Source organism: Phodopus roborovskii, unplaced genomic scaffold (assembly GCF_943737965.1).
Source record: "Phodopus roborovskii unplaced genomic scaffold, PHOROB, whole genome shotgun sequence".
NCBI classification, from domain to species: Eukaryota; Metazoa; Chordata; class Mammalia; order Rodentia; family Cricetidae; genus Phodopus; species Phodopus roborovskii.
The window spans coordinates 18020726-18042682 of NW_026126571.1; the positions used below are offsets into that span (position 1 = coordinate 18020726).

A 21957-nucleotide genomic window follows, 5' to 3' on the forward strand; every position below is an offset into this window, starting at 1 on the left:
CTACTCCAACAAGGCCACACCTCCTAATCCCTCTCAAGTAGAACCACTTCCTAAAGACCAAGCATTTAAATATATAAAGCTATGGGGGGGGCATTCTTATTCAAACCACCATCCAAATTAGTGGGCCTTCAAGAAGGCTCAGTGGGTGAGACACTTGCCACGTAAACCTGGCAAGTCAAGTTCTATCCCTAGATCCAAGGTAAAGGTGGGAGAGGCGACTCCACAAAGTTGTCAGCTGACCTCCACATGTATGGTGTTACACGGACACACACTCGAATTCAGAAATTTAATACATTTTTAAAAGCATGGCTAGTTACACACTGCAAACTAAAACACTTATAAAAGGTTTTATGGGCCACTGGGGCCTAGAACTCTCTCCGAGTAGCTGAGGGTGGGGTTGCAGAGTAAGGAAGTAGGCCCTTTTCAGATGAAGTGATGTGTTCTAGAAATTTCACATCAAATGACAGATCTGGGTGGTACTGCAGACAGAACTTAAAAGTGGCTTTAGGAGTAGTTGTCTGTAGAAGTCATCAGACTTGGCCTATGGTTTAGAGGATGTCCCTACCATAATCTAGTAAATCACTGCTACCAGGTTTAAACAGCCATGTCCAAAGATGGGCATGGGCCTTAAATGCACAGGAGTAGCAGCAAGAACATAGTACCACTTCAGAGGAAGTTGGTACTCTATGGGCTGATTTCCCAGGAACCCTTGGAACTACGGGCCTGAGAGGAAGTAAGGTATCAGGTAGTACTATACTTTGGATTATGAACATCCCTACAGAGCCATGTGTTAAAAGTTCAGTAACAGCCCACAGTGCTAATGGAAGGTACTGTGGATCCTCTGGGAGGCTGACTGTAGTGGGAGGAACTTAGGTAACGAAGGGCATGCCCTTGAAAGGAATATTTGTAATCCCTGAGGTAAACATGGCCTCTTCCACACCATGCCCCCCATCATTTGTTGTGGGACAGGTCCAAGTGAACATGGATGGAAATCTCTCAGACTGTGAGTCCAAATAAAACATTTTCTTCTTATAAGTTGATTCTCTCAGGCATTTTATCATAAAGCACATTAGCAGTGTGCTTAGACTTGAGTCCAGAAATAGTTAAAAAAAAAAAAAGGGGGGGGGGATAAAGACTATTACTGACCAGGAAGTAGCGATGCACACCTTTCATCCCAGCAGTCAGCAGGCAGAAGGATCCCTGTGAGTTCAAGGCCAGCCTGGTCTACAAACTGATTTCCAGGACAGGCTCCAAAACTACAGAGAAACTCTGGCTCAAAAACAAACCAAAACCAAACCAAACCAAACAAACAAAAAAACCAACAAAGAAAAACAAAAACAAAACAAAAAACCCCAAAACACAAACAAATAAAAAGCACTTCCTTATTCTGTCAGTGCTTTAAGCTGTAGCACAGCAACTGTCATAGAATGTACACCAACTATTAAGAAATTATTTTAAAATACCTGAGTTATAAAAACCAAGTGATGGATTTATCGGTTTTCTCATAATTTTTTTTCTTTGTGTCTTATTCATGACAAACCATCTCAGCGCATTTTCCCGTGGTCCTGCATTCTAGGAATCCTGGTGTCAGGGTTAGTTGTTTCTAAGCTCAGTCTATTTGGTAATTTATTTTGTTGATTTTCATAGATGCACATTTATTAATTTATCTGCAACAGAGTCCTAGTGTGTTGCTCAAACAAACCCTGTCCTCCTGGGCTCCAGTGATCCTCAGAGCCTCAGCCTCCTGAGGAACTGACATAGCGCCTGTGTACAGCCACACGCAGTGTGATCCCTCCCACAGTGTAACCCCACACGCAGTGTCATTCACACTGTGTTTAAATCCATTTCACATCCGTGTGTTGCTCTGAGGCTGTGCCTTTAATCTTAGCTAGTTTTAACATGAGTTGTGAGTTGTACCTTATTGATGACTATATGTAAGCAGTATAAGTGGCCCTTGAAAGTCCCATGTACTGCCATGTATTCAGCAGATGCGTCTGTCAGATGAGCCATTTTGTAATAAGTACCGAAGAAAGCACTTTAATAGAAGGTCCAGCCACAGAGTATGGAATAAAGAGATGGGAAGACCGAGCTTTTCTTAAGTCTTCCTCTGGAATCACCTATCTTTGAGCAGAAGAACTGCAATACCTCCAACCCTGCCTGTCCTGCCTGTTTCTCCAAGAAGATGATATAATTTGCAAATTTGTAAAGTAGAAGATAATACAGAATGAAGATGCTTCTCGGAATGTTCAATTAAAATAACATGGTCTTGCTAAGGCCCTGAAACAAATAGACCAAATGTGGGTCTATAAATAAAGGCTTCTAAGACAAGGATTTGAAGAAGTCAGAATATAAAACTCTAAAAACACTGTGTCTTTTAGCAATTCATCCAAAAATGCAGCTTAACTGTGGCAAGTAGAGCCTCAGTCACACCCAAGAGGTACAATGCCCGACTACACAGACCAGGACATTTACAGTCCTGAGATGAGAACGATGCTCTATCGCCTTGCCTGTCTTGAACTCCTACAGTCCTTTGGCCTTGGGTCTCTGAGTAGCTGAGGTGACACCTGCAGAACACAACACACAGTTCTAGAGTGGTACTTTCTCAGCCTCTTTGTCGTCTGTAAATAGCAGGGCCACTGATTGTTTTGAGTTTATCCTGCTAATTTGCTGAAGGTGTTTATCGGCTGTAGGAGTTCCCTGGTAGAGTTTTTTAGGTCGCTTATGTAAACTATCATATCATCTGCAAACAGTGACAGTTTGACTTCTTCCTTTCCAATTTGTATCCCCTTGAGGGAAGGCCAACTTCCTGTGGGAAAACAGAGCCACATTCCTGGACAACACCTGCATCCCCTGTTGGGTAAATAATTCTGCTTCTCACTTGCTTCTGATGACTCTTTCCTATCGAAAATGTGTCATTTGGACCAAAGGGAACATAAATTCCTGGGTAACGTTTAGTTGGCTTCCAGCTGTGTAGGTGGGGGGCATCATCTACCTTACGCTGTTTCCTATGTGAGTTCATGATCTACTGTACATCATTTCTCATTAGAAACCCCATCTCCATCCTTTTCCTACCCCCCCCCAGAAAATAATCACAGCACATGACCAAATTCCCTTTTATTTTTATACATAAGAAACAGGATCCTATCAAAAGAGAACAAAGAAGAAATGTGAGCCGAGTGTTGCCAAGAAAAAGCATGCACAAGTCTGCTTCAGGTCTGTCCCCAAGCACCGGCTCTGTAGGACCTCAGCACACATGAGTGGAGCTGCTGGAAGGGGTGAGCATTACTCACTGAAGACAAGAAAACAAGAATGCTGGGAACTGTCCCCAGAAGTGCAATTTCCATAGGCGTTGCCAGTGTTTGCAGCGGAAGGAATTTCAATGCAGGCTTAATGGAAACAAAATGTATCTTACACAGACACTGGAGTATAAAATTGCTGAGCCCTATCAGTCAGTCAGTTGTTCAGTTTCTCAAAAGGATTTGCTATCAAAAAGGTAAGATGTAGTCAAGGACCCCCAATGCCTGGATTCAGCTGTCCCTTGGGGCAATCCCAGGAGCAGCTCTGACTGTGCTTGTTTTAAAAAGGAAAGGAGGAAACTGAAGTTCAAACCGCAAGTGATAGAGGGGGCAGAAATGTTTGGACCATATAGTTGTCTTGATTGTAAACAGCAGACATTGTGCTTTGTTGTCGTATTTAAAACAAGGACCCGAACCTGGAGGGGTACTGGATCCAGGACAGGATGCCAGACACACAAGGGTACTCAATAATTTGGGCAGCAGCACTGTGTCCATGAATTGCCTTAAAGGGTGCTCACTCCTTCCCTGAAATTTCCTACGAAACTGTCTACCAAGTCCCCATGCTTTCCGTCCTTAAACTAAGCCTACGCCGCTACTGTCCTGATTCCTGAACCCCTGCCCCTATAAATACCCCAGGAACAATTCATCTCCACTCTAGGGAGATGTTTGGATGCCCAATTCAACAAGTGACAATTTATCAAAAGGCTCTGATTGGCTCGTTTAAAATGCCAGTCCCCCTAGTCCCAGCCCACTCCCTACAATACTACACATAAAGTAATCTAGACATCTTGGCTATACTGCCTTCCTCTTAGTATACAAGGTCTCAATCTGGGTCTAAACACACATCAACGTGACTAACTACGCAAGGGAACAGCACTCCTCACTGTTAAGAACTCTCTCCACTACTTGGAAATCTATAGGCGTGCTGGTTCTCACCTGGGAAACAGCATCTCTAACTACACCTTCTTTCTCTAATTTTGATTATGTGGTCTGTGCAACTAAGTAGGTTTCCATCCATTGTTCTATCCATAAATTTCCCCTCTTCTGAGCCCAGCACATCTCTGCTTGGATCAAATACAACCCTAGTTCTTACGCAGCAAAGCTGGTCTTGTTTTGCTGGGCTATTTTAGCTGTTCTCTCCCGCTCCAAGGGTCAAATGTAACCTTTGCTCTGAACTGTCCATGAAACCCACCACCAGAACTACCTAGGGGAAGGATGTTGAAGCCCTAAGCAGTGACCCCAAGGGTTCACACTCGCCGCCATCTGATCACAAAGAACAGGACTCTCACTTCAATAAATACACTAAAAGAAAAAGGAAACTTTTCTTTTTTCCATCTGAAGCCAGAGCATGTTTTATAAAATGCAATGTCTCCATTTGGAGCAGTGAGTAATTTTCCCTAACTTAAAAGACTTTCCTCTCTTTAACGGTCTTTAGTTAACTGCAGGTGTCCAGTTGGGGCCAGATGCTGACCCTCATCTTGCAGCGGAAACAGCATACACTTGGGCATTTCCTATCCCTGCAGAGGGAAAGCCTACTTTCAAAATGTGAGTGGAGACCAAACAGCGTCAACAGGCCTCCCCAGCACATTCCCACAGCTTCTATTAGGATGGGCTAGGACAGTGGGTAGCGGCCGTTCGGACTTCTCTTCCCGCTACTGCATCGTGTGAGCCTTATCTCAGCCTGACCCTTTCTTGATCTGCCCCAACACAAAGGCTATGCCTTCCTTTCCTCTTAGCCTCTCTCCCAAGGATCTACATCAGCTACCTCAGTAATTTCAACCCTCGGGGGCTGCTGCCACACTCTCTCAGAGAGCACAGACTACATCAGAAACAGAAGCAACAGAGGAGACAGTGTGAAATTCAAATGTCCTCCACAATAAACTTGAAAGAGAGCTGGGCTTGCTTCGAAGACATCAAAGAGCAGTTTGCCCTTGGACCACCCTATTAGCAAGTATCAGTGAGGATGGGGAGGACACACAGAAGGGCCTGTCCAGCCTCTTTGCCTTCTGTGTAGCATTTTGCTACTTGTCCTTCACCACCTGTTCATAGGGAGGCGGGGGCGTGTTGCAGTAGGAAGGAGGGGGTGGGTAGGTTGTGCCTCCGTGGGGTGAACTGGGTTGGACCTGGAAAGCCATTGCCATGGTGTTGCCAACAGGATTCATCCCCGGTCCTCCAGGGTCCGTGTAATATGGCGGCCCCATCTGCTGGACCCCTGAAAGACAGATATCCATATGTGAGGGAAAAAAACCACTATTTGGCACATCTCCGTACTAGCATGCATTGCACTGCTGTAGTTCTAGGAAGAACCAAACCCTCCTCAAGACAGTAAACACCTAGACTGGGTAATAAGCAAGAGAAACACACGGTCCTGTCCTCGGGGAGCACAATTCCTCTGGAGAAGTCTATTGCTGAAACATCATCGGTCTCCGGAGTGCAATGAAGAACAGGAGCATGAAAGGAGGACGGAGTACCCTACAGAGGCACAGACGCCCATCACAGACTCAGATCTGAAAACAAGGCAGCTCGCTCTGAAGGAGCTGCGGAGGCTTGTGCTGTAAGTATGTTTGCAGGGGTGTGCCCAAGTCAAGGTGAGGAAGCTGGTCTGCAGACAGCTGTCACTGTGCCCTGGCTGTGAGGAGATCCCCTAAATAACCTGGTCCCCTGACTCTTGGTCCAGATTCACCATAGTCCCCTCCACACAGTTTGAGTACAATTTACTAGAAATGCACGGTATCTGAAGTTAAGGTCTCCATTCCTGCTCCATTTTTTTGAAGGCAAAGAGTATCTGTCATCCTGGTGGGCCAAAGGTCTCGGGCAACTCCCACAGGCCCATGCTGGGTAGAGTTGTCAGTTTCCTGAGCTATGCCTCCTTCTTCTGTGACAGAAGGAAGTGGCTATTATGCACACTGAGGCTTTTGCTCTTGAGGACCAGAGGGGGGTGGGGGCGTGTTGCCTACCCCCTCCTTCCTACTGCAACACGCCCCCGCCTCCTATGAACACGCCTATGACAGGTGAGCACAGCGAAGGCTGTTGTCTCTGCGCCACAGCTTGGGCTATTTGTAATGCCCCCACAGTGGAGCTTCTCAAATGAACACTGGAGTACCAGCTCGTGGATCTTGTAGGAATTGGCATGCTGGGTATATCTTAATTTTTTACAAAATAATTGAGAGAAATACATTTAGGATATTAAAAAAAAATCAGAGCAAACAAAAGGTGGGCAAGCTATATCTATCACGAACATAAATCCTTTAATGAAGAATCTTGACAACCTCCAGACTTGAACATGGTGGGAACCTTGTGGTTGAGGCTATAGAGACAGCAGCAGCAGCAGCGTCTACTAGTGGTCTACTAGTGGTTAGCAGCTGAAGGCTCCCACCAGAGAGACGACAAGGCAGGAATGGGGACAGCTTGGCCAAGGGCAAAGGTTCTCAGAGTGGGTGCACACTGCTGCCTCTCTCCACAGTTTCGATTTAGCTGGAAGATCTAATGCCAGGCACTGCCCAAGTTAATCACTCAGGCTCCCTCAGAGGGGAACTGAAAGATGACGGATTCAGCTGTGACTGAAGCAGCCATGCATACTCAGGGAACTACAAGCAGAAAGACGGCCCTGCATGTGTGAAACCCATGGAGAGAAGGCTGGCAAGTTAGGCAGATGTCCCCAGACTTCAGAGACCTGTTCCCAAATGTACACATGACTCCATGGAAATGAAAAGCGCCTCAGAACTACAGTCAACTACACCACAGATGACATAGTTAAGAACAAAAGTTCCCAAGGAAATCCGTGCAGTCCATTGTAAAAAACAAATCTCCAAAGCAGGGTTACAAATACAGATTAAAACTGTGAAAAATAAAGCTTCAGGGAGGTAAACCACAGGGCAAAACTGGACAAAGACTTTGAGGTGAATAGAGGTGTTAACACAAAAACACAGTTCTCATCGCAAAGGGAATAAGGGAGAGTTTATCCTGGAGCCTAATCCGAGTGACCATGACCCAGGAACATAGAGCTAGGTCACCCAGTTTCTCTGTTCTCGTGTGGAAACAGTTCTATGGGTTTTTATAAGAACAGAACAAAGCAAGTCATAAATGAAAGTGATTTTAAAATAAGTTGGTAAGTACACCAAGGAAGCAGGTTGAAGCCACACAGATAGACATTAGCTGACATCATTCTTCGCTGGCTCACTGGTGGGGGAAGGGGTTTAGTTAATGCACTCCAAAGGTTTTTATCTGTTTATCAGGATGGTAGGTCTGATACAGGTGGGCAATGAGTGGCTGTCAAGGGAGCTAAAGATGACACAAAAAGAATTGTAACTGGGCTATGAACAGCAACGAACTCTACCCCATCACTGAAGTTTTTACGGGTTATCAGCCCATGCAAACAGCTTTTTCCCAGAATCCTCTTTACCAAGGATAAAGATGAAGAACTGTTTAGGAAATTCAGCCTCTCTTTTAGCACAGACTTAGATCAACCCCCCAAAAAAAGAATATGAGAGAAATCAATATCTCACCTCAATTACAAAAATCCAGTTTGAGAATAAAATGGATTCATCTATTTCAAAATTGTTATTGTTCTGATATAACCTAGAACTTAACTCCTGTGTCTAAAGCAACAGGATATTCTTAAAAGAGACTGTCTTGCTCTTAATAACATTTTGTGATAAACCTAATCACCATTCTTGTTAGCTTTTCAATATACTGAAAATCTCAATGCCTTAATGCATCTTTGGTAAAATAATCTCCCATAGCATATATAAATACATACTTGTATAAGTGGTTAACTTTGATCTCTGACAACTTTCTACTTGTCTACTCTCACTTAGGCCTCTCTGGACTCCCTTCTATCACTTTCATCATCCTTCCTCCCTACAGGTCCCCCTCCTATATTCATACCATTTTGTTTTGTTTTGTGTTTTGCAATCCACTCGTCTCATATAGGTCAATCTGTGGCCACAGATACTGACCCTGTATTGGAAACGGGTAGATTCACCCTTGCACACACAACTGAAAGCAATGGTTGCTCCTCTCCCAGAATCTATCTGTTTCCAAGAGTTCAGCAAGGGGTAAGGTCCCATGAGCCTGCCTCCAAGCCACAACTGGCTGTTTACAGGGCTCATCTTATTTAGGCCCAGTGCAGGCAACTGCAGCTGCCATGGCAAGAATGCAGTGGCGACGCCATGCCCTAAATGTAGCATTTTCCATTTTCCCCTGACCCCTGACTGCGACATCTTCCCACTTCCTCTTCTGCAATATTCCCCGAGTGTTAGAGGAGGTATCATGCATGCCCTATGTCTGGGCACACTTGGCTGCCAAGAGTCTCTCTCTGTATTCACTATTGTCCACTGCAAAGAGAAGCTTCTCTTCATAATGATGAGAGTAACAGTTGTATATCGGCATAAAGATAGACGCTGAGACCACAGGTTGGTGTCTTCTCAATTTAGTTAAGCAATAATTCTGAGATCCTCGCTAAAGTCTTCCTAGCCAGAGGTTTTTGACTGAGTTTACAGTGAGAGACGTGTGTTCTCTCCTGGGAAGTGGGACTCATATCTCACCCGAGATCAACAAGTGTGCTGCCATTATTGTATCCCTGGGTACATCTTGCCTAACAGGTTGAGACTCTATAGGTCATAACTCAGTAAGACCATTGATACCTATCTTTTGCAAATGCCTGCATAGAACCTTCCAACACTGTGAAAGCTAGCCAGCTTCCAGCTCAATTCTTGCTTCATAGACTGCCATTTTCTTATACAATTATATTATTATTATTTGTAGTAGTAGTAACAGTAGCAGTAGTATCCACAGCATCTTATATATCTCTAGCCAACCTCAAACTTGCTATATAGTCAATAATGTCCTTGAAACTTCTGACCCTTCTGCCTCTAACTCCTGAATAGTAGAATGACACTCAAAAGCCATCATACCTGGTATCATGTGGTGCTGGGGGAAAGAGCCCAGGGCCTTGTGAATATCAGTTAAGCAAGCACTTAACTGAGACACATCCCGAGTCTTATAAACTGTGTTGCTATGATCCCAACTGTGGACTTTTGTGTTGCCATATAATATTCCACAAAGAAGACAGGCCCCAGTTCATCTTTGATTTTTATGACCTAGACTATCTCCTCACATTCAGCCACTAGTAAGCTACATGGGAAACATGTCTCTCTCTGGTCTTTCTGAACCTAAGCTCCTTGAACCAAACTTTTAGAATTTCTTCCATTGGCTCTTTATGTTTCTAAGGGGAGCTGGAACTGTTAGCTAATATTTATGAGAAAGGAAATGAATGGATGGAGTTGGTGTTTCTTTCCTGCATTGAGGCCATAAGGATGGTGGCCCAGTCAGCAACAAGGATTTGGGGACTGTGGGATTTGATGAGGCCCTTTCTTCTGTGCACACAGACAAAACCATGGGCTTCTTTCCTTCATGTAACTTCTTTTTTCAGGCAAGGTACTGACCCTCAAAGGGGCCAGTGACTCACCTTATGTCTCAGACTTTGGGTTTCCATATCCCATTCAGCATCATTTTTATTCTCAGAACTTCAACTACTCAACACTGCTCTCTTGTCATCTGCTGTGCATCCCAATAATCCCCAAACTTTCAACTAAAAACATCTGCTCACCCAGTTTCACACGGAGCATTACCTCTGAACCTCAGTCTCCACAGCTGTGTTACCCATACCTTCTGATTCCCTCAAAGTCCTGCTCAATCCACAAAAAAGCCCCGAACTCTGATGCTAGACCATCTCTCCAACCGCCAATCAGCAGCACCTTTTCGGTGTGTGCCTTATCAATGATTCTGGACATGAAGGCTGGCCCTAACAGCTAACCCTCACACACCAGCATTCAAACGGCTGCCATCTCCTGCCCTCCAGGGAATGAATATCCATCTTAGCACTGATGAGGCATACCTCTGTGTGCCACCAGGTTCAGCTAAGTTTACATTCTTAAACAAGGAATCTGGGACAACTAGTAGAGACCTGGGGACCTAAACCTATGTTCTACAACTGGGATCCTTTAACTCCAAGGGGGTCTGCAAATCTAGTGGTGGGGGGAATAAAATAGGGCACTTGTGTTTCTGAATGCTTCCAGGTACCACTAGAGCACGGACAGGATGGTATCAAATATCAGCTCCCTCTTAGCCTCTTAGCCCCATGGTGATAACTCTGATCTAAGATGTAGGACCTCAGCAGCCCTTGGTCCTTGACGCCCTCCCACTGGCGATTAACCAACAGCCTTTGCTGCTTTCTTTTTTTTTTTTTTTTAACTTGGTGCCCCACCTGATGTAGATTATTACCCCACTGGGATGACAGTGGCTCTCTGAAACTCTAGAGTCATGTTAAAGAGGTTGACGAGATGTCATTTCCACATAGTCTGCTCCACTATTCTTGTCTGCAACTCCTTCTCCAGCCCAGTTTCTGTACACGCTCATACTTAATCTTCCATTCTCTGAGCACTGAATGAGGTTTCCATTTCACTTGGTTTATAAGCACCCTGACTTTGTCCCCTGCTATGGTTGGTAAATGTTAGGGTTACCACTGCTGTGATGAAACACCAGAACTAAAAGCAACATGGGGAGGAAAACTGCAACTTCTTCATCATAGTTCACCTATAGAGGAAGTCAGCACAGGATTCAAGACAGGGCAGGAACCTGGAGATAGGAGTTGATGCGGAGGCCACGGAGAGGTGCTGCTTACTGGGCTGTTCCATGGCTTGCTCATCCTGCTTTCTTACAGAACCCAGGACCAGCAGCCTGGAGATGGCCCCACCCACAGTGGGCTGGGTGGAATGAATGAACATACTCTTCCCAGGCCTCCAGGTAGAAGCTGTGACTGGAGCAGAGCGATGTGAACACACTGACCCCCAAGTTCATCAAACATAAAAGCTTTAGTCCACAACCAACAAAATCACTAGCAATCATAAAATACCAAACAAATGACCATGTAGTAACATAATATTAAGAATGGTAGGGTCATTATTGTTCATATATAAAAATTTATACATTAAATAACTGTTTATAAAAAAGAAAAAAGGCATGTATGCATATATGAACGATGTATCATTCACACGGAGTACATCAACAATAATGTAAACACATGAGATGACAGGCACAGAATATACTTCAGTGCTCCCAGCAAACATAAAAAATAATGACCAAATAGCCTGATTTATTTCTTTTAGCACAGCCTGTGGCACTGTAAATGCCTGAAGAGAGCACACCAACTATGAGGACAGACAAGGATGAGGCCGGCTGACCTGGAGCGGGGTTTGGTGGCTGCCTGGTGTAGGACACATTGAACGTGGGCTCCTCAATGAGTGGTGGTGGATACATGCGCCGGCGGATGAAGAAACCAGCTCCGCAGCAAAAGAGCACACCCATCATCAACAGGAACCTGCAAGGAAGAAGACATGAGGCCATGATTCAAGCCTCGGCCGAGGCCAGGCTCTAGAATGATAACAAAAATGGCTGCGGATTCCCAGGGGGTCCGGGAATACCAATCCCCAATGGCAAAGCAGAGAGATCCAGCAAGCTATGGGAAGCCTCCAGCCATGAAGGCATGTGACTAACCGTGGTCCGCTCTGGATTGTTTCACCTTGGGACATTCCTTCTATGGATGATATCAGCAAAATACTTGCCCTGAAAATTCCTGAGGTATCCCCAGGATAGGAGCTGCTAACACTGAGATGCTTGCTAAGAAAAATCTGCGTCTTGGTGGCTACAAAGGATTGATTTCAAAGGATTGTTGTACTGCATTTTCAGTTATGTCTCCAACACAACACAATATTTCAGTCAAAACAGAAGGTGCTGGCGAATCCAGCCTCTGTCATTCTGTCTCCACATTTGCAATTCTTGACTGTCAAAACCACAAAAATGCACCTTTCTATGTTATGGAATGAACATTTAAGAATAGTAAAAAACATCTAGAACACTACTTAATTACTAGAAAAATATAGGCAGAGAGAGGAAACACAGTCAACAAAACAGAAAAATATTCAGAAAACTCCTGGCTGTAAACATTGCTGATTTCTCTCCATATCTTAGAGATAAGACATCTACCCAATCATCTACGATAAGGGCAATACCAAGCAAAACTGATAAATTCTTACCCATCTCTGGCCTGTGGAACTCTTTCAACATCATACAAGTCCATAATATGGGTTTTGTGTGGGTCAAGCACACAGCAAATTTGGTAGGTCACAGCCAATGACACCAGATAATATGTTTAAAAAAAAAAAATTAAGACCACGTGATAGGGCCTTTGAGAGTAGGAAGACAACTAAGTGCAAGACCATCGGTCACAGACAGAAATAACTCAAAAAAAAAAAAAAAAAAAAAAAAAAAGGTATAATTAGGGTCTTTGTGTTCTTTCTTTTAATTAGTCATTTATTCAACAAGTTTGGCGCCTTTGATGTCCATAGCACCACAGGGAGGAAAGTAGGTATGCTGGTTGGTTTTTGCCAATTTGGCACAACTTGACATATCCGCGAAGATGGATTATTAATTGAGAAAATGTCTCCATGAGATTCCCTGCAGACAAGTCTGTGAGACATCTTCCTGACTGATCAGTTGATGTGGGAGGGCCCAGCTCACAGTGGGCATCCCTGGGTAGGTAGCATGCTGAAAAGGCCAGGAGGAGCAAGCCAGGAAGCAGTATTGCTTCATGGTTTCTGCATCAGTTCCTGCCCTGACTCCCTCAGTGACCCAGTGTGACCTGAGATGAAATACACCCCTTCCTCCCTCCCCAAGTGGCTGTAGTCATGGTGTTTTATCACAGCAGCAGATAACTTACCAAAGACAGAGGCTGAGTCCCTTCCCCACACCTCAATGAACTTAATTTTTAATAGAAGAGAAAGAAACCGACTGGCAAGAATACACAACTATTTATTCATAATAAATAAGCGGTAAGAAAGAAAACTGAAGGCTGGAAGAGCAGCCCTGTGTAAAATATTACCTACCAAAATTATATACTAAGTATATAATTCAGTGCACTGGGGGTTTAAACTGAGATAGTATTGCACATAAAAATGGACAAATACTCTCCTCCTGCCATATTTGAGTAGGTTCTAAATGAGAAGGGGCTACATCAGGAGGGGACAGGAAGTCTGGTGAGAAGGGTGACACTTGCAAAGAGGCCTAGAGCAGGGGAAGCTCAGGGGAGAGATGCAAGAGCCGAGCTGGAGCTGGCAGGACTGGGAAGTGGGCTCAGAGGTTTGGAAAAGTAAGGGACCTCATTAGCGAGGATGCTGGAATCACAAAAGGGACAGTCTCTCTCTGTCTCCTCTTCCCTCCACTCCCTGTCTCTCACTTCCCTTCTCCCCTGCGCTCTTCCCCTCTCCCTCCTCTGTCCTGGCCTCTCTCTTCCCTCTCCCACTCTTCTCCCATCTTTACAAGTATAGTCCTATAGCGCCAGACCCATTTCCTATGGTTTACTTTCGGGTAGGGTCTCACTAGCTTGCTCAAGCTGGCTTGAATGCACTCCATAGTCCATGTAGGTTTTGGAGATGTAACTTTCTTGCCTTAGCCTCTTAGGCAGCTGGGATTACAGGACAGTGCCACCAGGCACAGCCGGACTTGCTGCTTAAAGCTTATCATCTTACCATTCAATGCATAATCTGAGTCCGGTTATGTAAAACCTGGAGAGGTGGAATGTGCACGGGGATTTACTGCTGGCCAGGCCAACAGACCTGGCTCTCTGCTTTCCAAATAAGTCATCTCAGGTCTTCACCACGAAGAAGGGCCAAGATGGTTATACTGCCAAATGGATTTTCTTCCCTCCTAGATGAAAAATGACTCTGTACCTCACACTTCAGAAGCAAGGATAGCACAGTCACTTGACAAGAGGCCAACTTGTGTCTCTGGTGTCACATGTAACTGATCTGTTCCTTATTGAAGCATTAGTCTAAGGACTTACCACTAATAAGGGGGACTGACAAAGGCCAGGAAAATGAACTTCATCCTAGCTGGGCTATCAATGAGAAAAGTCGTTTTCAGAGGACTGTATCGTATCCATAGGCAGGTTGCCCACTGCAGTCTTCTGCTGTACAGCATAACTGAGCAGCTTCCCGAGGACTAGGAGGGGAAGTTGTTTTCATATTCCCGAGGATTAGGAGGGGAAGTTGTTTTCATATTCCTGAGGATTAGGAGGGGAAGTTGTTTTCATATTCCTGAGGATTAGGAGGGGAAGTTGTTTTCATATTCCCGAGGACTAGGAGGGGAAGTTGTTTTCATATTCCTGAGGATTAGGAGGGGAAGTTGTTTTCATATTCCCGAGGACTAGGAGGGGAAGTTGTTTTCATATTCCCGAGGATTAGGAGGGGAAGTTGTTTTCATATTCCCGAGGATTAGGAGGGGAAGTTGTTTTCATATTCTAAAGTCGGAAATAATTCAGTTTCTTTAACTCAGTTTGCCTTTTCTTTTTACATGGCAATTTTCCATCCTGCAAACCTTCTGGTGACAGAGAGCAATAACACAAGACCCTGTTGCCTGGATCCATATTCAAGGAGAGGTATGGGAACCTCAAGTAGCAGGCTCATCTATACAGCTACCCCTGTCCGTCTTTTCCATTTGGCAATATGTGCTTTATAATGCTATCTAGGGGTAGGAACTAAACTCAACAATTTCACTCATACCTGGGCTTAAGATTCTACAGCTGGCAGGGCGTCTTAGAAGCATTCTCCTCCAAACCACAGGAAGGAAACGGAGGGACCCTGAACTGATACCACCGACTTTCTCTCTCACTCAGCCTCAGACCTCTTCTACTCAAAATGCTGACCCCATCATGCTGGGAACAAACTCACTGAAAGTGCTAGTCAAAAGCTTTGCAGCTTTCCCCCAAATTCCTGGCATTAGGAGTTTTGTGGCGGGCTGTAGAGAGATGGCTCAGTGGTTAAGAGTGCTGATTGCTCTTCCAGAGGACCTGGGTTAAGTTCCCAGCACCTACATGGCACCACACAACTCACTGTAACTCCAGGACCCATCACCCTCACACAGACATACATACAGGAAAAACACCAATGCACATAATAAAAATATTTTTTAAATATGTTTTGTGCACTGTCTTCAGAGTACTCCCATACAATGGCCTACCTGTTACTGAAGGGGTAATGGCCTAAAGGCCTCAGGTAGACTGAGCAAGTCCAAACAGTAAAGTTGACTTGACTGCTAACACCTGTGGGCTGTTGGGATCCAGTTAACTCCTGACAAGGAGATGAATGTACCAGATCTGCTGGTATCTACCACTTTGAGGCTGCAGAGAAACTCACCTGACGATGTAATCTACCCTCCTCCTTTGTTGCTCTATACACACAAAAGCCCCCTGTATGCTATGCACACAGCTGGAAGGTTGCAGGTCCAGAAGCTAATTACTTTATCTCAGGCTAGCGTTAGCCCCTAAACAGCCATCCCTCTCCTACCTCTACATCAGGACAAACACCCTGTGACTAATAGAGGAAAACCTTTTGAAATCTATTAACTTACCAGACGCCTAGCTTCCATCAATCCAAAAGCTAGGAATGTCATCAGACAGGCATCTAATGCTTACGGGAAAATTTCCCCTATCTGGTTGTAACAATCTCTCTGATGCACCCACCAAATGCATCTTAAAATTGTCAGGACCTATGACTGTCTTTATTCTATAAAACTACATAACACTGTTTCCCTTCCCCTTTCTGAAACAGGAGAGAGTCTAGAGTCAATTCCAGAGGACTCAGCCTCCAGGATCAAGGAGCCCCTCTCCCTCGCCCCCATGATCTCTTATTGGAAGTGGAGGACAGCTTTTCTGAGGCTCTCACTCCTCTGAAACCGCCCTCACTACAAGGCAAGCATCTCCTGATGTAGGCTGAGCTCTCTGGAATGGACACGAGTCTCTCATGCTCTGTTCTGCTAAGTCCCTTTTCTGTCTCTGTTTCTGAAACTAGTATATTTTAAGGACGGCTGTTTGTCAACAACCCTCAGTTTATGATCCACAGAGTTTAGCAGTCCAGGCATGGGTGTTGTGAAATAGCTTAAGAAGGGTCAGGTTGTCCCTTGGAAGCCACATTTGCCTGTAAACAAATGTCTTCTCACTCCTCTTCATAAAGTGCTTTACAATACCAGAAGGGCCCACCTTCCCTGCTGAGAAAGGGTCCTGATACAAAAACCAGCTTGGCCCCTCTTGAGGAGAGGCCTTGTGTGATATTTTACCAGCTCAATGGTCACACTTAGCCTACTGCAGCCTTTTGACTATTAAAAAAAAAAAAACAACAACAACAACAAAAAAAAAAAAAAACAAAAAAAAAAAAAAACAAAACAAAACAAAACAAAAACCTACCTTCTTTTGTCTCTGCACCAGGAGTCTGAGGCATAAGTCTACTCCTGGCAGGCTGGAGAACTCACTATACTCTCAACTGGCTTAATAAAGCATGACAAACTGTAACTTTCTCACATAGATTGTTTCAGTTGAAGCCCCAGCAAGATCTCCCACGCCAACACAGGACTCAGGATCACTCTGGGCATTCCTGGCCAGAGGTTGCGTGTGAGGATCCCCTGATAAACATTCCAGGGCCACTGACTGCTGTGTTCCCAGACAAAATGAATGAGTCCTTCTGACACACTTAGGGTAAGTCTGTGTACTGAATCCGGTCTGGGTAGAAAGTTTATGCCTCTTACAGGTCTCTTAGAGTGGAAGGACCCTTTGTTGGGGAAGACTGTGCAGGCCTTTTGGGGAGCCCATCTAAGAATTGAGGAAGATATCCCCTTTGAGAAGCTTTAAGGTTTCTGAAGAAAACTTGTAATGGGGATCCTATCCTTGTCCTCCTGTGCTAAGTTGGGATACGAATAGCAGAGGGTGTAATTTTCTGATCCTACCTCTCATGAGAGATCTGGCTTGGTAGTCTGGGAGAATGATGAGCCAACTATATACATGACTCAGTGCACACTGACAAGGATCAAGAAAATGAGGTTCCCAGTTTCCCCATGGACTGTATTTACAGTTTAAAATGGATTTTGGTACTAAAAGAGCTTCAGTTCAAAATTGTAATTTAAAGGCTTAAAAGCTTAACAGATAAAATTATAAAATCTTAATTTTATGAGAGTTGCTAGTCTATTGTAAACTGTTAAAACAAAGACAACAAGGACATGTTAATTATCTTATAATGATCAAATGTCTTTAATGTGCCCAAAATTTGTTTTTAGTCATATACTAAGCACAAATCTAACTTATTCACAGAGGCAGGATTAGAGGGAGAAAGCAATGAATCTCCCATTACATAGTCTTCTGTAAATGTTGTCAGAGCTAAGCCTAAAGCAAGTTACTCAAAATAAGTTTAAAATAGTTTGTTCAATATAAAATAATAGTCAAACCAGGTGTATTTTTAAAAGCCTGTTACAGAAAATTGAATGCTTGAATAAAATAGGTTAAATCTATAATACACTTACATGACAAGACATCCCCAGTCTCAGGCAGTTCCCTTCCCCTTGAATAGATAGAGACCCCCGTCCAAGTAAATTTCATACTAGCATCGTTACAGGATAAGAATGCATGGGAAAGCGAATTTGTCAGAGTCTGTTGCTCCTGGTGTATAATCCAGGACAAGGAACACCTCCTCCTTATCTATAGGGAAGACGATTTCCCTCATGCCTCACATGACAGGGGATGGCTTCTCTCACCCAGTGGAGGACCTTAAGAGTCTACACCCACATCTTAAACATTTCCAGCAATAAAGAGGCAAACAGAAATCACTCTACCCATAATGCTGCCAGAGAAACCTGGTACCCAAGCCTACCACCCGACTGGGATGAGACCTGCATACTAGTGTACTAGTTCAGTTGGCCATGACCATGACCTTGACTTTAATTCTCTTAAAAAACAAATCCCCAGGGCTAAGAGGCAATTACTTGATGTGTAGTAAGACAGCAAGCCACTTTTAGACAATGTAAGTAGAGCCTCTGCCACAGGGCCGTCAGCATGGCAGGCTAAGCTATGGGCACTCATTTAAACACTAAGATGCAGGGACCATGCCTGACGAGAAGACCTGGACTGTGACAGTCTACCCTGACAGCTTCTTCAACACTGCCGGCACTGGAATTCAACATGTCTCCACAGGGCAGAAGCTTGAGGAATTCAACAGGGGATATCTGGAGATAGGGATGCCTACGGCCTTTCCTCCCTTTGGACTCATGGTAATATTAGTCATGAAGCTTCCTGGAGGACTAGCCACCCACCTTGGCTCCCTAAAAATGGGATAACTGCTACATCTGTCTGTGGAAAAGGAGAAAAGATCAAATCCACAGCCATTCAATTAAATCAAGCTGTACTTGGGGGTGCATCCAGGACTGGCCAGCCAGCTATCTCACACTAAGTTGGGATTTGAGGGAGAGGTCTCTTTTATAGGAGAGAAAAGGTGTGCACGTAGGCAAGAGTTGGTTGTTATATATGGTTGGGAAAATACAATGAAAGGGCAGGAACAAGGGTAAGGGTATCGTGTGGGTGGGTTGCAAGTAGTCTATAACTGAGCGAAGAAATGGAAGCTTACTCTTGATTATAAATCAAACCTTACCTCCCAAAGACTTAACACGGGACAAACAGGAACTTATTCTTAACTACAAACAGAAACTTAGCAAGGACTTCACATAGGAGAAACAGGAACTTATTCTTACCCGTCTTAGCTGCAAACAGTCTCTTGCTCCTGTTTCAGTCTCCCATGAACTCCCAAGGCATATTGTTCCTGTTTTGATCTCCCGTTAACTTGCAAAGTATTTTGTTCCTCTCTTGATCTCACACAAGCAAACCAAGTAGATGAGTTCAAGAAACGCTCAGTGTCTTTTACAGAAATCCCCTTTGCAGCGCTGTGCCATCCCCCACATGTGAAATGCCTCTTGGCTACAGAGCACAGCGCATCTCCAGAGACTTCCAGGGGCCTCTCTGAGAACAAAGACTTGCACAAGGCTACTCTCTAAATGACAGTATCCCTCCCAACCTTCTCTTACGGTGCAATTGATCGATTTCATATGTTCCCCAGACCTCTGTGAGGAACCTGCGGAGGGTGAGGATACAGGGTGCCTGTCTTGAAAGCTAAGATGCAGAAGATACAGATGAAGGGAGGTTTTCGGGCAACAGAAACTTTGTCACAAGTCCCAGGCTACTGATTCTGACTCCTCAAGACAATCAGCCTGACAGCATTTCAGAAACTGGCTAGGGAGCTGCTCAAGGGTGGGGCTGTACCTCACCAAGCTCTTCTTAACTCAGTCAGTGACAAAGGAGATGGAGAAAGGTTCTGTAAACTCCTACCCCAGCAGTCCTGGAGGAGGGCAAGCCCAATGCCCAGGCTGTCCCACAGACCTCATGACTGTACTGATGGCACTGGAACTGAGGTTGTGACTAGACTGACAGTGGGCACCTGGGGACCGGGGGCAATGCTAGGAAAGGGCGCTCAGAAGGAGAAGGAATTGTAACCTACCAAAAATACCACAGCCTCTGTATGGAGAGGGCCCGCACACAGCACCTGGAGCCACAGCAGTCTTCATAGGAACGGCATCTGCAGCGGAGAGGATAAAGTCTGGGTCAAAGCGTCTCTGAGGTGACTTTCACTAGTCTAAAGCTAAGATCTGGTCGCTCACATCTTCTGGGGTGAAACAAAGTTGAACAAATGACCACTTTTTGCGTCCAACTGTACTATTTGGTACCCTGCACTGATTGATTTTACAAGGTATAAGTGTCACATATTTACTGTGTTCAGCTGCTAGGGGTGAGTACTGTTTCCTGTCCTGACCGCTCAGGGGCTGTGGGGAGCCGTCCCCTGCTCCTGTGACACAATTGCAAGATGGTGGCTCCAAGTCTCCTTCTCCAGGTTTTACCTCAGCTCTAACAGGAGCAATTCTTCTCTGCCAACCAGAGAATTTGTGTATGTGGCAACAATAAATCATAATCTCATTCTGTCATCACCTTGCTGATGGAGCCCATTCAATCCATAACTTTATATAAAAGATGTGATAGGCGTACACTGATACATTTAATGATCCATATTGTGTTTCACTGATCATCCTTATAAGGAAACAGCCCTTAACCTAAGTCTTGACATCCTACAGAGGAAGCAGGAAGATGGGCCAGCTAATATACATATTTAGAACTCCTTGCCTAGAATTCTGGAAGCTCTTAAATATTGAATATTTAAATAAATAGGCAACTATCACCTGCATTTGCTAATATAACAACACACGGTCCACTCAGTCTGAAAACACATCTACCCCCGAATATCATGAGCACAAAGGGTTGTGAGTTCTTAACTCAGATTCTTCCTTTTAGCAAGACTCAGCATCCAAGTCCAAGTTAAGTTTTCAGTTTGGAAATATCAGCTGCAAATACACACTGTGAAATGACTGCTTTCTTTTCTCGAAACACAAGGCATTTATTGTGGCCCCTTCAGCCAGACATCCATTCATTCCTAAGCATCCTTAAGTCTCCTCTGCATCTCTGGCCTGACTCTCCATGTCAGATGCTGGCTAATGTTTTCCACTCAAAGGAACACACACTCACCCCTTTCCTTTTCCTGCTTCCTCTCCATAAGACATGGTGTTCTGGAGAGCTAGGCACACCCAACTGCATTCCAAATAGTGCCAATTATAAACAAAATGTTGACTACAATCTTGAGGTTAGTTTAAAGCGGGGAATGTACCTGGGTGCTGTGGTATATTAAATAACCCCATCCTCTAACAGCCTAAGTACTATGGCTGGAATATGTTTCCAAAGGAAGTCATTAATACTAAACTGGGTACGGAGCTTCCGTCTCGTTCTACTGTGGACCAGATACACAAATTCTCAGACTGGCAGGAGAAAAGAACACCATTCTCACCCTCACCGAACTCGTAGGTAAGCACTTCTAATTATATGGGCCCAGAGCTTCTGTCTGGCAAAAATGGACAGCTGAAATTGCTTTCTGTTAGACAAGGACTTCTCGCTGTGTTCTCAGATCCAAATACAGATAAGAACAGAGAACGAGACACAACCCCCTGAGAGCAGGTGTTAATCTGTAATTCAGTATATTCCAAAGATAACATCAGGGTGTCTAAGGTTCCCTCTCTGGATAAATGAAAGTGATGCAGTCCTTAAGGTGTAAAATGTGAAAGGAAGAATAAGTCTGTGTGCCTGTGAGCCATGAGTTTGCAGTGTGTGCCAGCAACGTTAAATAATAATAAAAATAAATGAGGTCCTTCTGCCAAGATTTCAAAGATGAAAAATAAGTATGTGTCATTATTAGCAATGTCCAGAAGTGAAGAGGGTCTAGCCTTTAGACACATTTATCCTACATATAGAATAGAACAGGAGGACATATTAGGTCAGAGAATGTTCAATGTCAATAAAATACAAATATTTCTAGTTTGAAAATAGCCTTTTGGGCTTGGGTTTGATTGGTGGTCCACACTCGGAGGCAGACTGGGAGATCCTGTGATTTCTTAGAGAGTCTGGTCTACATAGTGAGTTCTAGACCAACCACCACTATATAGCAAGACATGTCAGAAAAACGAATTCCTTTTCCTTTTGGTTACTGTGAGGACTAGCTGGACTTGTCCTCTCCCATGTTTCTGCAGAAAATTCCATATTCAGAAATGCTAATCCCAAATGTGATGGCATTTGAAGGCAAGCCTTGGCAAGTTATCAGGTCATTAAGGTGACGCTCTTGGGAATGAAATTAGTGGC

At 44.4% G+C, this 21957-nt stretch overlaps 1 protein-coding gene across 1 annotated transcript in view; it reads right to left on the reverse strand.

Moving 5' to 3' along the window:
* Positions 1–5173: 5173 nt before the first annotated feature.
* Vopp1 (VOPP1 WW domain binding protein) overlaps positions 5174–21957 on the reverse strand; it is a 59820-nt gene continuing 43036 nt past the window's right edge. The window contains exons 3-5 of the mRNA XM_051202782.1: positions 19721–19798; positions 11540–11676; positions 5174–5508 (exon numbers count right to left, since the gene is read on the reverse strand). Coding sequence (XP_051058739.1) covers positions 5318–5508; positions 11540–11676; positions 19721–19798 — 406 coding nt within the window. The 3' untranslated portion in view covers positions 5174–5317. The remainder of the gene's footprint in view (positions 5509–11539; positions 11677–19720; positions 19799–21957) is intronic.